Genomic DNA, 16,495 nt, shown 5'->3' with positions numbered 1-16,495 from the left:
TGTACAGAGAGTGAGGCGGGTGGAGCAGTGTGTACATACCTGTCGTGTGCTGTGGTGAGTGCGTGCGTGTGAGTGGGTGGATGTGTTGGGTGCAGGACAGCAGGAAGCCGTTGTATTGCTGGCCAGTGTGTGGCGGCCCGGGGCACCCTGGGGAGACATGCAGGACCTGCTGGTGCTGGGGCCTGGGGGCGGGCATCCCTTTGAGGCGGCCGTCACCCCCCAGGCGGCGGAAAGCAGGATGCAACAGTTGAACGGCAAAGAAGACGGAGGGAGCCCGCGTCCCCTCGAGCCCGGTGTCGTGTCAGGTGGCCCCGCCCCTGCTGACCCGGCGGCGGACGAGGCCCACGAGGACAGCCTGAATCTACCACAGCAGCCTCCGTCCGATAGTGAGGCAGAGAGTGTGTACGAGTCCCGGCGTGCGGCGCTGACGCCCGCCGCGGACCGGGCCTCGGACGCAGACTCCTGGGACGACATTGAGCAGAAGTTCGCAAGTGTTTACGAGCCCGTGCCCGGCCCCGCCCCGCTGCCCCGCCCCGATGAGCAAGGTGGCGGGGGCAGAGGGCGGCCCCGGCAGCAGCAGGTGGTGGCCCAGGTGCACCATTCCCCCGTCAGCGACACGGAGAGCGAGTTCGGCGAGACGGACTACGTGACGCGCTCTGAACTGTATCGCAACATCCAGAACCTGCAGGACACGCTGGCCCGCCGCGAGGAGGACGCCCACTCGTGGCGGTCCCTGCCCAGCCAGCCCGACGACCCCGTCTACATCTCCCGCTCCGAGATACTGGCCCGCGTGGACCCCACGTACGCCTCGCGGGCCGAGGTGGCGCGGGCCGGCAAGAAGACGTGTGCCAGGGAGGCCACCTACGTGTCTCGCTCGGAGATCTTGTCGCGCCTCAAAGAGATGCGTGAAAGCGAGGATGAGCGCGGCCTGTCCCCCGCCCACGCAGCCGACGCCAACTGGGACGTGTGTTCTTGTGTGTCTTGCGAGCACTGCGGCGCCGGGCACGACTCCTCCTCGGAGGCCGAGTGTGCGTGCGGCGCCGGAGCCGTGGACAAGAGGCATGAAGGACCCGACCAGTCCCCGAGGAGCGCCTCGCCCGCCACTCGTTCGCAGCTCTCCCAAGACTCGTGGTCTAACGGAGAGTTTGAGAAGATCTACGAGCCGGTGTATGGGCTGGGCCAGGACTATCTGGTGAGCCGCACGCTGGAGGAGCAGGAGAAGCGCCTCAGGAAGCTGGTACGCGCTGAGGAGGAGCGCGCCTCCCTCAGCAGGCCGCAGTACCTCCCCGTGGACGTGTGGAGCGTTAGCGAGAACGAGGACGTGTACGAGTCTCTGGCCAGGGTGGCCCGAGCCTCGGTCAGGGCCGGCGGACCGGGCCGCGGCGGCCACTCTGGCGGGGCGAAGCGCAGCGCGGCGCGTGAAGTGGAGCAGCACGTGCGGGAGGTGCTGGGGGGGCGTGACAAGGGCATGGACACCCCGGCTGAGAGTCACGTGGTCCAGGCCCTCACGCACCACATCTGGCACCACATTCACGGCCGACATTTCGGGAGCCAAGAGGAGTGGAACCAAGAGATACGGGAGCGTCTGAAGGAGGCACTGGCGCAGGACTGGGAGACGCTCAGCAACATTAATCTGGGCCACATCTACGTGCCCATGGAGGAGAGCACCAAGCAGAGCCCCAAGCTGCCCGCCAAGGAGAACACGGACTACGACACTTTCGGCAGCATCGACTCCCTCATCTTCGAGCCCAAGGTGACGGCCACGGACGACGACGACGCCTCGGACCTGCTCAGCGTGGACCGCCTGCTGGACCGCGCCTTGGAGCAGCCCTACGGTGACCCCGCCCTCACCGCCAGGACCTTGCTGGCCGCCGAGGAGGCCCGGAAAGAGGCGAGGCATGACCGAGAACACGAAGATGAGGAAGATAAGGGAGAAGAGGAAGAAGAAAAAGAGGAGGAGGAGGAGGAAGAGGAGGAAGAAGATGAAGAAGAGACACCCGTGCCGACGCCGGTGTCTTCAGCGACGCTGGGAGAGAGTGATCTGGACCTTTCTTTTTACGATGCGGATGAGGAAGCGACACAGCAGGAGAAGCAGGCCGACCGGTCCACGAAAAGCAGGAAGAAGAGCACTGCCGGCGGCGGCGGGCAGCGGCAGCGGCAGCAGCAGAGGCCGAGGAGTGGCGGCGCAGCGGAGCAGCGGGGGCGGCCAGCCAAGCTTCCCCTCCGCCAGAAGATATACAACGGCCTCATTGGTTTGGGGTTTATAAAATCTGGCCCAAAGGAACCAAAGGATCATGCTGCTGCCTCTCGGACCCAGAACAGCGGCACCTCGACCCCACGGGCACCCCTTCACGGCCCTGGAGACACGGCCAAGGGCCTGAGGAGGGTGGAGTCCTCTCAGAAGGACCATCACGGTTACGAGTCTTTCAAACTGGATTTTCAGCGCCTGTCGGGTGGTCGTCTGAGAATATCCAGCGAAGAGGACTCCACCTACGACTACCACCCGGACCACCACCCCCAGCTGGGCGCAGGGGGCGCCAGCAGCACCACCACCAGCAGGGACACGCCGGACTCCGAGACGGAGAGCTCCGCCAGCCTGGAGAGCGTCATCTTCCGCGGCGACCAGCCCGAGCCCGAGCCGCGCCGCAAGAAGCTGCAGTCCGCCTTCCGCCACAAGTACGTGATCAACCGCGGCAACGAGTCGGACACGAGCGACCTGCTGGAGAACAAGTCCGTGAGTCTCGGCACGCACCCCTACCTCGACTCCGACACCTCCTGGGACTACATGGAGGCGGGCCACGACCGGGACGACGAACCGCCGCCCCCGCCCGCCCTCTCCCTTGCTCCCGCGCCAGGGCCTCGCGTGGTGGCGAACCTCCGTAGGAAGCCGTCGGACCCCCCTGACCTGCCGCCTCAGCCCCCAGAGTCCCACAGCACCCCGGGAGGCAGCCTCACCCCCGTCGAGCCGCCAGACAGCCCCGCCCCCTCCTCGGCCCCGGTCATCCCTCCCCGGCCCTCGGACCCAGATGGCGAAGGGGAAGACGGCCGCCGGTTGTTTCGTGTCTACCAGCGGCGGCAGGTGCGCGGGGCCGAGGAGACGCGGCGCGGCGGCAGCAGCACCACCACCTCGCACGACCAGGACGCGGAGGACCTGTACGACGTGTGCGGGCGGGCGCAGCAGCCGACGCCTCCCGTGGTGCTGCTGAAGCACCACGTGTACCAGAGCATCGAGTCCCTGGCCTCCCGCCTCTCCTCGGCGCCCTCCCTCAAGACGGCAGCCACGGAGGCCACGCTGGAGGAGGGAGAGCTGCAGATGTACGGCTCACGGCACGGCGAGCCCATCTACGGCGTGCGCAACTCCCGCCTCTTCCACTCCATGAACGGCGCCTTCGTGAGCCGCGAGGGAAGCGAGGCCCAGAAGACCCCGGTGGTGATCCGCAAGGGCCAGGCGGTGGAGCTAACCGAGGAAATGTTCCGCGGCGGCGGTGACTCTGGCGCGGCAAGCACCGTGGGCGGGGTGGGCGAGGCGGACGACCCTGCCAACATGACCTTCCACACAACGCTGCTGCCCGCCGACCGACACACCATGTTCTTCCACAACACCGTCTCCTCCACGGAGTCCCGCGAGGTCCACTCCTACGAGAACGACAGTGAAATCTACGGCACGAGGGCAGAGATCTGCGAGGAGATGCTGCGGGCGTCGCGGGAACGGCTGGTCGAGGAGATAAAGGAACAGAAGCAGGCAGAGGAGGGGGGACTGAGAGAGAGGAGTCCCACTGCTGCACCGGTGGCCCCGCCTTCAGAAGAGCGCTTGGCCATGAAGGAGGAGGAGCCCCGCAGCGAGGTGGAGGAGCCAGGCGCAGCCACGGACAAGATCAAGCGCGTGCAGCGCCTGGGCGTCAGCATCACCGGCAACAACGACATGATGATCCGGGAACTAAAGCTCAAGCTGAGGAGGAAGTTCAACGACGGCCAAGAGGAGGCCGAAGAGGAGGAGGAGGAGGCGGCGCGGCGGGAGGGCCACGTGAAGGCTTCCCTGATGGCCAGCCTGTCCTCAGACTCGGTGGCCTTCAAGAGGGAGCAGCTGGCACCACACATGAGCAAGATCCTCGGCTCCCTGCAGCAGCGCCGCCTGAGCGAGGGTCGCCTCGGGGAGGAGGACGCCGGCACGAGGGAGTGTGTGGACGTCGCCGCCCACCTCACCCGCGCCCCGCCGGAGCCCAAAGGCGAAACCAAAGAGGAGAAGCAGGAGAAAAACGAGCGGGAGAAGGAACGAGAAACTATCTGTGTGGAAATGGCGAACGGGTGCGTTGAGCAAGTGTACGTGCCCACCCCCGACTACACCCCCGCCTCCACCCTGCCCAGGGACGGCGCCGGCCCCTCCCCACCGCCGCCCATGCCGCCCCTGCACACCCTGCCGCACGACTTCAGTTTCGACTTGGCTGACCTGGCAAAGTTCGTCCACGAGCACATCGCCAGGAACAAGGAGCTCTACTCTGAGCCCGGCGACCCCCCCGCCCGGCACCACCACCACCACCACCACCGCCCCCAGGGGCCTCCCCCGCCACACAATCCCGGCACCCGGGAAGACCACGATGCAGCCGCCGCCAGACGCTCCGTCCGCTTTGACATGAGGCGGAAGCTCGCCGACCTGAACGCCACGTGGTCTGACCTGGAAAGTCTGATCTTCGCGGATGAGAGCGAGGGCAGCGAGGCCGGGGCGGCGTCAGAGAGCGTGCTGCCGATGTCCCGCATGGAGGGCTACAAGGGCGGCGAGGGCCTCCTGTGGGAGCAGCTGGCCAAGATGCGGCGCAGCACGGCGCCCGAGGACCAGGAGCGCTGGCAGTTGGAGAAGACCAAGCGGATGCTGCTGTGGATCCACCTGAGCGACGACACGACCTACGCCAGGTGGTGCCACGGCAGCCACTGGTGGAAGGTGAGCCGTCACTGCTGCTGCGGCTAAGCTTCTTATGGCGGACACCATGACGACACACACACACACACACACACACACACACACACACACAGCGCCGTAAGTAACGACCTATAAGTAACCTTGATATTCTCTCTCTCTCTCTCTCTCTCTCTCTCTCTCTCTCTCTCTCACACACACACACACACACACACACACACACACACACATTCCCCGTCTATCCATCTATCCACCTATCTGTCTCGATATGTCTGTCCGTCACGGCCTTCCCACGCGTCCTGTTACCTGCCAGCCGCCGGTAATGGGTCAGCCCGACAGGTGCGCCGCCGGGTAACACTGCTAACGGACCCACGGGCTGTCACTCCCCCCCGACCCCCACTTAACACCACTTCACACCCAACACACGCCCGCCACACCCACCCACCCATGATATTGCTTGGGATTCAATTTTTCCCGCCCATTTCCTCCCCTCCCTCCTCCTCCTTGCACTCTCCCCTCCCCTTTCCTTCCTCCCTCCTCCTCTTCGCTCTCTCCCCTCCCCTTTCCTTTTCTCCTCCCCTTCTTCCTTTTCCCTAATCATCCTTTCCTATTTCTCCTTCCCTCTTCTTCATAATCTTTTTTTGCTCCCTTTTCCTCTCCTCTCCTCTCTTCCACATCTCATTCCTTCTTCCTCTCCCCTCTTTCCCTCACCGATCCTTTCTTACCTCCTTTTCTTCCTCCATTTCCTCCTTCCTTTCTCTCCTCCTCATGTTTGTTTATTTAATATTTTTGTGTTGGCTTTTATCTCTTCGTTCTCATTCTCTTTCGTTATTTATATTTTTTGCCATCTTTTTCCCATATATTCTTGGCATTCGTTTACTTTATCCTTCCTCTCCTCCTCCTCCTCCTCCTCTCCTCCTCCTCCTCCTCCTCTTCGCTTATGGTATCTGGTGTGGTTTGGTGACTGAGTGGAAAAAGATAGAACAGGTAACGGTGTTTCTCTCTCTCTCTCTCTCTCTCTCTCTCTCTCTCTCTCTCTCTCTCTCTCTCTCTCACTTTTATGGACATCTCATTCGCGTCACGTCTTTCTATTGTTTTTCCCCGCTTTTTCGCAATTAATATTTTCATCTTTTTTCATTAGTTTCTATTTTTTCTCACATTCCTCGTTTCCGTGTTAATTCAGTTCTCTTCTTTTGTCGTTCCTCTTCCTCCTCTTCCTCATCTTTCCTCCCTCCCACCATCAAATATCCTCCTATCTCCGTCTGTCTGTTTTCCTTCCTTCTCTCTCTCTCTCTCTCTCTCTCTCTCTCTCTCTCTCTCTCTCTCTCTCTCTCTCTCTCTCTCTCTCTCTCTCTCTCTCTCCTCCTCCTCCTCCTCCTCCTCCTCCTCTTCCTCCACTGCTTTCCTCTACCTCCTTCTATCCATGATGTCACCCTCGTTTTTGCATCCATGCCCTCCCTATTATTATTATTCTCTCTCTCTCTCTCTCTCTCTCTCTCTCTCTCTCTCTCTCTCTCTCTCTCTCTCTCTCTCCTTTTTCACTCCTCCTACTCTTGATAAGGGAAGGGAGGAGGAGGAGAAGAAGGAGGAGGAAGAGGAGAGAGGAATGCCATTATGTAAGAGTGAGTATGATTTTGTATACACACACACACACACACACGCACACACGCACACACACAAGGATACAGACACATACACGAACCCACAGACGATAAAGGTGATTGATGGAGCGAGGAACTAACTACCGTGTTTACTCCTTCCTTCCTTCCTTCCTTCCTTATGTTTTCCCCACTACCTCCCAATCTTTCTTCTTTCGGTAATTTTCCTTCTCCTTCCTCATAGCCATAGATTTCCCACGTCTTTTCTCTCTGTATTTGGTCCACCACGTCATGCTTTTACGCGCTGGGGACGAAATATTGAGGCTAGAAAGATTACCGAGAGAAAGATGAGGAATTGTGACCAAGAGCTAATAGATGGGGAAGGAGAGAATGCTTGTGTAACACGTGAATCCAGGGGCCGCGAATTGAGACTTAACGGAACGAACATTTACTGAGGGGAAGAGGAGTGAAGGGCTACATCGGATTGGAATTTGAGGAGGCTACGTGTTATGGCTTACGGAACTAACAGGAACTGGGTGAGGGAGGAGTTACGGCATGTCGGAAGTGAAGGAGCTGGAAATTGAAGCTTACGTAATTAACGGAAACTAATGAGGAAAGGAGAAAATAACGAAAAATGATCCACAGTAAGAGAAGATAGCTACAGCATATCGGAAGTGAAGGAGCTGGGAATCGTGGCTTACGTAATTAACGGAAACTAATGAGGAAAGAAGAAAAGAACGAAAGATGATCCAAAGTAAGAGAAGATAGAACTGAAGATGATTGGACCTGAGTGTTACAAATAAGGGCTAATGCAGCTAATAGGCCTAACTCATTCTCAGTAGGCGCCGTGTGTAGGCCGTCTGGCGTCTTGTACTACAACTCGTATTCTTAATGTATTGGCACTTCAGTACGCTTATATGAAAAGCCTCTCGTAGAAATTACTGGGATATTCGTGAACTGCTTTTGCGTTTTTAGTGATAGTTTTACCCGACCTGATATTGCCTTTCTGTATCCGTGAACCAATTAGCGCTTAGAACACTCGCTCACCACCAACGACCTCTGCTCCATGAACGGGAACGCCACCCATGAAAACCTTGTTAATCTACACCGTGGCGTTGGAAAATAGTCGTTATGGGAGCCCGGTACGTTTACGAATATGGGGATTGGGGAAGCCTTCTTGTATCCTCGTGTGCTGCAGAAACTGAGGGGGAAGGAAAGGCTGCAGAGGATTGGATGCGAGGTGGCGGCGATGCTCACTCGGAACATATGAGATGCAGCTGGCGGGGTTGAGGTGAGCCCCCCCCCCCCTCACATCACCCACGCACCTCACCTCCACCGCCCACCAGCTGCTGTGTGAGTGCTGTCCAGTGTCCAGGTCGGCGCCAAACGTAACAGCGCGCATAAATAAAAGAAAATATTGCTCGAAGGGATATATATGGTAATCTTGCGCCACCATCACCACCACCACCAGCGTGACGCGAGTCTTTTCTTTCTTTTTTATTAGTGGTATTGCCGAGATTTCTCTTTGTATATGATGAAGCGGCAGACAATGGAGGCTGTTATTTTTCCCTTCTCTTTATCTCGTTCGTGATATTTTATTTTCTTCAAGATTTCTCTCTAAATATGATGAATCGGCATAGTACAATGGAGGCGATGATTTGTTCTTTTTTTTCTTTTCTTTTTTCTTCTTTGCTTCTCTTGTTTTCCTTTATTTTCTTCTCATTGTCTTTCCTTTTTTTCTTTTATTTTTTTCCTTTCTTTTCATATATTGTCTTTCCTTTTTTTCTTTTCTTTTTATGCTTTCATTCATAGACGTCTTTTATTTTTGCTTAGTTTTCTTTTTCTTTCTTTTCTTCGAGCTTTCATTCTCAGACTTCTTTTTATTTTTACTTCGTTTTTCTTTCCCTTTTTCTTTTCTTAACTTTCATTCACGTTGACGTCTTTTAATTTTTGCTGCGTTTCCGTTTCCGTTTGTCTTTTAATTTATTTTTTTCCCTATACTTTCATTCACACACAGACGCCTTTTATTCCTGCTTCCGGGTTATGCTGACGCGTTAACAAAAAAAAAGATTGCGAGCAAGTTCACCGGAATTAAGACACACAAAAAGTCGAGTGGTCAGTTATCCCTTTTTTCTCCTCACGCGCGACTCTTAACGTTATTTCAAGGCATGCCCGTTTTTCTTCTCTTTTTTTCCCTTTTCGTTTCAACATTCCTAAGTATGGTAAAAGGTTGCTTGTATTATGGAGTGTGTGTGTGAGTGTGTGTGTGTATGGGTGATATCTGTATGTAGGCGTGTAGGGGTGATGTACTGAGCGTGTAAGGATGATTGATGTTTTGGGGTGAAGGGGTGAAGGGGGGCGGGGATGAGAGGTGAAAGGGGGTCACGTGAAGGTTAAGGACCCCTCTTGTGTGGTCAGTGATGGTTGGTCAATCAAGGGGAAAAGCCACACCCTCCTCTTTGCACCCCCTTCCCCCCCCTTTCATCTCCTCCTCTTCCTCCTTTCTCTCCCTTCCCTTTTCCCTCTCCTATTTTGCTGTTGTTTGTTCTTCCTTTGTGTTTGTTTGTGTTCCTCTTCCCTCTCCTCTCTCCCCTTCCCTCTCCTCTCTTCCCCTTTCCTCTCCTCTCTCCCCTTCCCTCTCCTCTCTTCCCCTTTCCTCTCCTTCTCTCCCCCTTCCCTCTCCTGTCTCCCTCTTCCCTCTCCTCTCTCGCCCTTCCGTCTCCTCCCTCCTCTTCCTCCGTTCTCTCCCTCCCTCTTCCCTCTCCTCCCCCGTCCCCCTGGCACCCCTTATCACACCCAGTCCATTTCTCTATTCTACTCTCTTTTCCCTACCGTTCTCAAAATTCCATCATCCACTTGTTATGCTCGCCCTTCCTCTTCTTCCTCCTCTCTCCCTATCAGCCTGCCACCCCTTCCCACACCTCATACCTTTTCTCTTTTTCTAATCTCCCTTTCCTTCCCTTTCCTTCACTCGTTCTACTCTCCTTTCTCATTTCTTTCTCCCTCCTCTTCTTCCTCACTCCCTCCCAAGCCTGCCACCCCCTTCCACATCAAATAGGTAACCTTCTCTCCCTGCTCTACTCTCCCTGTTTCCCTTCCCCTCCCTTTCTCCCTCCATCTAGCTGCTCTCTCCCCTCCCTTTCCCTAAATTCTTCTTCCATCCAGTCGTAACGTTTTTTTCCCCAACGTTGCGCATTTCACGGTTGTTCAACTTCGTGTACTAAGTGTCGCTGCGTGTTTGCCTTTGAACGTTACTTGTAGGGGAATGTTGTTGTCTCTCGGTGTTGTGGAATCTCGCCAAACAACGGAAAAGTGAAATTCGGAGTAAACATTTCTTAAACCTTTTGTCTTGTCCATACTTCTAGTCTTTTACGCGGTGGAATGCGGCACTGAAAGGTAGGTTGGCTGTTGGCTTTCTACGTGTGCTGTCTGTCTGTTTGTCGTTTCTCTGTACAAGTTTATTTTCTGATCTTTAGGAAGTATGATCAAGTTTTGGTGTATTTTGATATCGTATTCCTTGTCATTATTTAGTATTTGAGAGACAGAGACTTAAAAAAATGCATATCAAGACCTGTAGCATATGTAAGAATAGGTCCATTGCATACACACAATTCCCAGGTTAGATTTATGAAGCTTATAGTGAGCTTATTTATCGGTGAAACGAGTAAGTGCAGTGAAGAGTGTTTTAGACTTCAGCAGTATCATGTTAACTTATTTTCTTTCCTTTAATATCTTTCCTTTGTCTATTGTGTCATCAATGTTGAAAGGTGAGAGGGTGTATTGTGGGTCTATCAATAAAGTGAGTAGTGAATATAATCTAAATTCTAGCTATATCATGCATTTGTTTTCCTTCTTTCTTTCTTCTTTTGTCTATTGTGTTGTCTACGCTGAAAGGTGAGAGGGTGTAATGTGGATCTATCAATGAAGTGAGTAATGAATATAATCTAAATTCTAGCTATATCATGCATTTGTTTTCCTTCTTTCTTTCTTCTTTTGTCTATTGTGTTGTCTATGCTGAAAGGTGACAGGGTGTTACGTGGGTCTATCAATAAAGTGAGTAATGAATATAATCTAAATTCTAGCTATATCATGCATTTATTTTCCTTCTTTCTTTCCTCTTTTGTCTATTGTGTTGTCTACGCAGAAAGGCGACAGAGTGTAATGTGCTGACTTGTTTTGTTGCAGGCCAAGCAGAGAGCGTCGGTGGCGTGGATCGTTCAGAAGGCCCACAAGAACAAGGTGCCGGCAGACCTCCACGACCCCTACTACCGCGACTATGAGGTGAGGACTGTGTGGGTGTTGTATGGTGTGGGTGACTGCCTTGCACCGCTCTCTTTGGGTTTGGATAATTTTATAGTGTAGTCTCCGTAAGGTAAGAATTAGCTCTCACTGGTTCTCACTACTGCAACTTTGAGATGAGGACTGTGTGGGTGTGTGAGTGGGGGCATGTTGTATGGTGTGGGTGACTGCCTTGCACCACTCTCTTTGGCTTTGGGTCAGTTTATAGTGTAGTCTCTGTAAGGTAAGAATGGCTCTCGCTGGTTCTCACTACTGCGACTTTGAGATGAGGAGTGTGTGGGTGTGGATGTGCTGTGAGGTACGGGTGACTGCCTTCCACCTCTATTTTTGGGTTTAGATCTTATAGTGTAGTCTCCTTAAGGTAAAAATGGCTCCTACTCGAGTGTATGATTAGATGTTTGTATTTTTAACCCAGTAGCAGCGGGGATCATGTTTCTTAATGGTCCCTCTAATCGAGAAAAATGAGAAAAAATCATCACTCACGCAAACCATTTCATAATATATATCAAAGCATTTATGATCAGTTTATGCATCATCTGTTTTGGGGGGTTTATATCATGGCACAAATTTGGCCCGTCGCTGGTACACGGTAAAGCCACAAATTTGGCCCGTCGCTGCTACTGGGTTGTGTTTGTGGTGAGGTTGGTTAGGACAGCTCTTCCTTGTACCTTTGTGGTGAAGGTTCCTTTCACTCCAGTCTGTACCTCTGTCAGAACTATGAGGCAAAGATTCACATGGCTCCCACCTGTTCATAACTCTAAACAAATGTTAATTTCCTTCACACCTGATAGTGAAAAAAAGAACTAATGCACTTTGGTGGTGGATTCATGAACTTTCTCCTCTCAGCTGTTGTGCTAGAGAGAGCAAGCAATGTGCTGACACTAAAGGTGTTTTATTTGCAAGGTAGTTTGTCTTCACCATCAAGGCAGAAAGTTATGACTCAGTAATAAGTGAGATGAGGGATCTGGGGAACAAGAACTTCTATTATTCATGGAGTAGTGTTAACATTATTTTATGACCATCTTCAAGAACTTTAGAATAGAAAACATGCAATAGGTAGAGAGACACAGATACATGGAAAAATGGAAATCTAGTATAATGATTATATTTGGATGTAACTCATTGCAGATGGGGAAGATATATACCATTGACGTGACAGGGAAACTTGCATGTAGAAAGTAAATTATGTATGTAGTATGTATATATGTATGTATGCATACATGTATATATATATATATATATATATATATATATATATATATATATATTTATTTATATATTTATATATATATATATATATATGTATGTATGTATGTTTGTAATATATAATTATGCTCATTCACCTCAGGAACAAGAAGCGGTTGGGTAACCTTGACCCATTTCTGGGGATGGAGAAAGTTTAAATATTTAGGCAGCTGAAAGTAGAAGTAAGCAAGGAAATACATCTGAAATATAGACATGACTAAAATGTGGCTTGAATAGTGCCTGCTTACAAACTGGGAGACCTGTTGTTGTGGGTTTATTTTATTTTTTCTTTATTTATTTATCTTTATTTCTTTCTTTTTTTTTCCTTATATTATATTTTATTTCCTTAAGCTGACTCTTTTCATGTTTAAAAAAAATCCCTACACACCCTGACCCATTTCAGGGGGTGGAGCACCTCAAGCCGGGCATCGTGCACCGGCTGGCCAACGCTGACCTCTACTGCTCAGCGCTGGCCAACATCTACGGTGACCCCAACTTCCACAACCTCAGCCACTGGAACATCATCCAGGCACTGGCCCGCAAGGGGGTGTACGTGGCGGAGCCCACCGATGTGGCACTCACCGAGACCGTCCTCATTCAGGTCTCCCCCATCAAAATGGTGAGTGTGTTGGGTTTTGGTCAGGTTGTTTGATTTAAATAAAGTTGATTTAAATCAAGATTTAAATCAAATAATTATTTTTTTAAATCATTGATTTAAATCAAGATTTATATTATTATTATTTTTATTTAATGTCATTGACTTAAATCTTGATCTTATTGCTGAGCAACAACATAGAATGGAGAAATAAACAAAGAAAACACTCTCTAACTTTGATATCAATATTTTCCCTGTCAACTTCACAATTTTTTTTCCTGAGCTGGTTAGTTCATTATATATATCTTCCGTCAGCCACACCAGGTCCGTCCAGTGTCCTGGAGCAGAACAAGACACTGACCGCCTTTCTGACGGTATCTTGCTGAGGCAGAGTGATGGTTTCAAAAGTATTTCACAACATGAAGCACATGTTCTTTTATGTTGCCAATTTCCAAATCATGAGCCAATACATTTAGAATGTGTGCACTGCAACCATGGGTTAGCAACTTCAGTTCATTTGCTTGTTGTAACTATTTTCTCATCTTGTTGACATTGGCTGCATTAGATGCTTAAGTCTGTCCTCATATAGAAAGTTTCTCACCCCTTGCTGCTAATCTGCTGCCCTGGGTTTGAATCCCGACCTGGCAGTCAGCGTGCCGCTCACCCAGCTGCTCATCCTCCCTTTCGGGGTGGTTGATAAATAGGTACCTGGGGAAACCTGGGGAAGGTAAACTGTGGTAACTTGTATGTCATGCTGACCCTGTCCTGGGGTGGTGGGTTCTTCCCACCAATGGCTCAAGGAGATGAGCACTGTGGCCACACTCAGCTATAGTATATGCCCCCATCTTTACTCTATTGGTTGGTCCCAGCCAATTGGTAATGCAGGCAACTGTTATATAGTGCAGCTATCTTGCTTGGCTAACCCCCTCCCCCCCCTGTCTTCAGTGAGTTTTGCTGGAGTCCGGTTGATGGGCTATCATGAGGACAACATGTGGATAGTCTTGGGCCCCTCCAAACACTCAAATGAACTAAAGAAAAGCTATTTAAAGGGACTAAAAACACCAATATAGGAAGTGCCAGTAAAGGAAATATTTGAAATATATACCACTATTTTTTCAAAGAATCACTTCACATCATGGATCATCCACAGCCTTTTCTGATACTTTCATTTGAAGCTGCATTCATCTTTCTTTGTGCAATTTCAGTGAGGACTGATCTGATTATACTATTAACAGACTAGACAGAGTTGTGGTGTGGTGCTGGCCAGTGGCTGGCTGGCTGTGGATGGTGTCTTAGGACTGGCTCACACACCCAGCCAGGTTACTTATGATGATGGAATATGATACAAGAATACTCCAACAAATGTTTGAAGCTAATGTAGAGAATATAAACTTTTACATTCATTTAATTATTTTAATTTATAAAAAAAAAAATTATTTAAAAAAAATCTGATTTAAATAAAAAATCAACAACCCTGGTTTTGGTCTTTCCTCCCATCACAGTTTTGGTTGGTGGATGTTTGTTGTCACCTTCATCCCCCTATAATTAGAGGCTGTGAATGCAAGGGGTCTACTATGTCTCCTCTCAGCCATGTTTTTTATATGTGTCACTCTGTCATGTTAGTTTGGCCCTGATCATTATTATATAGACTCAAAACACCCCTTTTTTGTATGCACACACACAAACACGTACACACATTCACCTAATTGTGCACAAAAGATACGGAGACAGGTCAACATGAGATTAACTTAAATCCTGTATACTATAATTAGGTAAACACATACACCACCCTTTCATTAATAGTTTCATCATAAATTTTTTCAATGGAACAAAACTATTCATGCAGAAGGAGAAATTAATACGATAAAAAGTAACCCTTAATGACCTCTGTAAACAAAACTAACGCACCCCTTTCTCATTCCAGTCTGCTCATTTGGCTGTGATAGAGGCCATGATGGCGTTGTACATCCGGGAGGTGGTGGTGGCAGAGCGGGCGGTGGCGGTGCTGCAGCGGGTCGGGGGCGGGTCAGTGCCGGAGAGGGCGCCCCAGGACCAGGAGGAGGCGCTGGTGCTCTGGGTCAGCTGCATCACACAGGCACTCCAGGAACGCATCCACCACCATGCACAGGCACAAGTGAGTATGCATGAGGGTATACAAGGAGACTACAAGAGGTCAATCTGCCTACATATACTGCCTCTTTAGAACTAGTTATGTACCTTGTCTGCCCTCCCTATCCATTAATCTATCTAACCTCAGTATGAAACCTTTGATTGTACTTGATCCAGCTATATATCTATTTAGTTTGTTGATACACGTTTTTAAGCAGGTAAGCCTTATTTCTCAGATCAAGTAAATGTCTCCACTGTCAATTTTTTATTATCTGAGACATCTATTCCCCCTCACAGGAGCAGGAGCTGCCCGTGTTTCCTCGTATCCAAGATCTGAGTGACCTGAGTGATGGTATTGGTCTGGCAGCACTGGTGGCCTTCTACTGCCCTCAGGAGCTCTCATGGCAGGACATTGCTGTGGCCGACCCTCCCTCCATTGCCGACTCGCTCTACAATGTTGGCCTAGTTGTCAGGTTTTGCCAAGAGAGCCTCCCCTACAACCCTTGTCTACTAACCAAAGAAGATATTGTATATATGCACAGGTGAGGGTTACTGTGTCTGTTTTCTGCTGCCTTTAAGTATTTAGTGTGTTAAGTTGTTGCCTTTCTTGTTAGCAGGATATGATTGAAGGTTCATGAAGACTTGTTGTGTGGTGAACTGATATTAGAGTTTCTAGAATCCTGGAAAACTAAAGTTTCATATGAAAAGGGTTTCATTCCACATGTATTGAAGTGAGGACACCCCATTACTCATATATCTGTGCCACTAATATATTGGTGAACTTTTTTAGGTAAATAAGGAGTTTATCTCTTGCTTAATCCATCACCATGACTTTGTGAAGAGTATTTGGATCTACCATACTGAGTCCTCTTTCCCTTACACCCTGTTCAGTTCAGTGAAGCAGAATGTGTTGGCTTTTGCTGCTGAGCTGTTTTTCCTTCTGGAACTGGAGCCGGTGTCCTGTGTGTCCCTGGCTGGCAACAGGAAGATGTCCACCAAATACATCCAGTTGTCCTCACCAGGTTTGTGCCGCCAAGTTTCCTTCACAGATACAGGGTTAGACAGGTAAAGGAGGTAAAGAATTGTGTTTGGTGTGGGTCCTCTCCACCTCATGGTCTTTCGGGTATAAATGTGAATCTGTTGCGGATTTACTTCAAGAGGACTACTTGGTGTGGTTTACTAATTTGCTCGATGGTCCTGACACCCATTGGCCCCTCACTGGTAGAACTAATATCTGTACTAATATTGCATTGTTGTGGGATGCATCTTGAAGTAACACTATGGTGATTCAAAGCAAGGTATTGTGGATTCAGTGTATATGTCTTGTGTTTCATTCATATTTGAGTTGTACCCTATTATTGGTGTTGATGTTCTGGATAACCCTCATTGACCAGCACAGCTTTGTCCTCATGTGCAGTGTGGAGGTATAGAAGATAGATTGGTAGTTTTCAGGTCAAGAAATCACAACTGTTTGTTTGGTAGGAAAACATGTCATGAATTGTTTTTCTGTAGTAAGGGTCTTTTTACTCCACAAATAAAATTTCATGAGGAGATTAAGTTCTCTAGCTTATTTTTCTTTAGTTAGTTGTTTTTAATGACTTAATAAGTATATTTTTAACATTGATATTTTCAGCAACTCTGTAAACTACAGTGAGTTGTATTTTGTAATTGAAAAAATGGATCTTTTGGATATGCTATATTCCAACATCAAAGAGTTTTAGTCTGGAACATGAAGTT

At 50.1% G+C, this 16,495-nt stretch overlaps 1 protein-coding gene across 19 annotated transcripts in view; it reads left to right on the top strand.

The window, feature by feature from the left end:
* Window positions 1–16: 16 nt before the first annotated feature.
* The window catches only part of LOC126981544 (uncharacterized), a 54,318-nt gene continuing 37,839 nt past the window's right edge, over window positions 17–16,495 (top strand). For all 19 annotated transcript variants that reach the window (XM_050832770.1, XM_050832759.1, XM_050832767.1 and 16 more), the window contains exons 1-6: window positions 17–4,936; window positions 10,696–10,791; window positions 12,458–12,673; window positions 14,574–14,783; window positions 15,056–15,300; window positions 15,650–15,780. In XM_050832770.1, coding sequence (XP_050688727.1) covers window positions 158–4,936; window positions 10,696–10,791; window positions 12,458–12,673; window positions 14,574–14,783; window positions 15,056–15,300; window positions 15,650–15,780 — 5,677 coding nt within the window. In that variant the 5' untranslated portion in view covers window positions 17–157. The remainder of the gene's footprint in view (window positions 4,937–10,695; window positions 10,792–12,457; window positions 12,674–14,573; window positions 14,784–15,055; window positions 15,301–15,649; window positions 15,781–16,495) is intronic.

Source organism: Eriocheir sinensis, chromosome 48 (genome assembly GCF_024679095.1).
Source record: "Eriocheir sinensis breed Jianghai 21 chromosome 48, ASM2467909v1, whole genome shotgun sequence".
Taxonomy (NCBI): Eukaryota; Metazoa; Arthropoda; class Malacostraca; order Decapoda; family Varunidae; genus Eriocheir; species Eriocheir sinensis.
The sequence above is the reverse complement of the archived record's forward strand: the minus strand, read 5'-3'. Positions and strand labels throughout refer to the sequence as shown.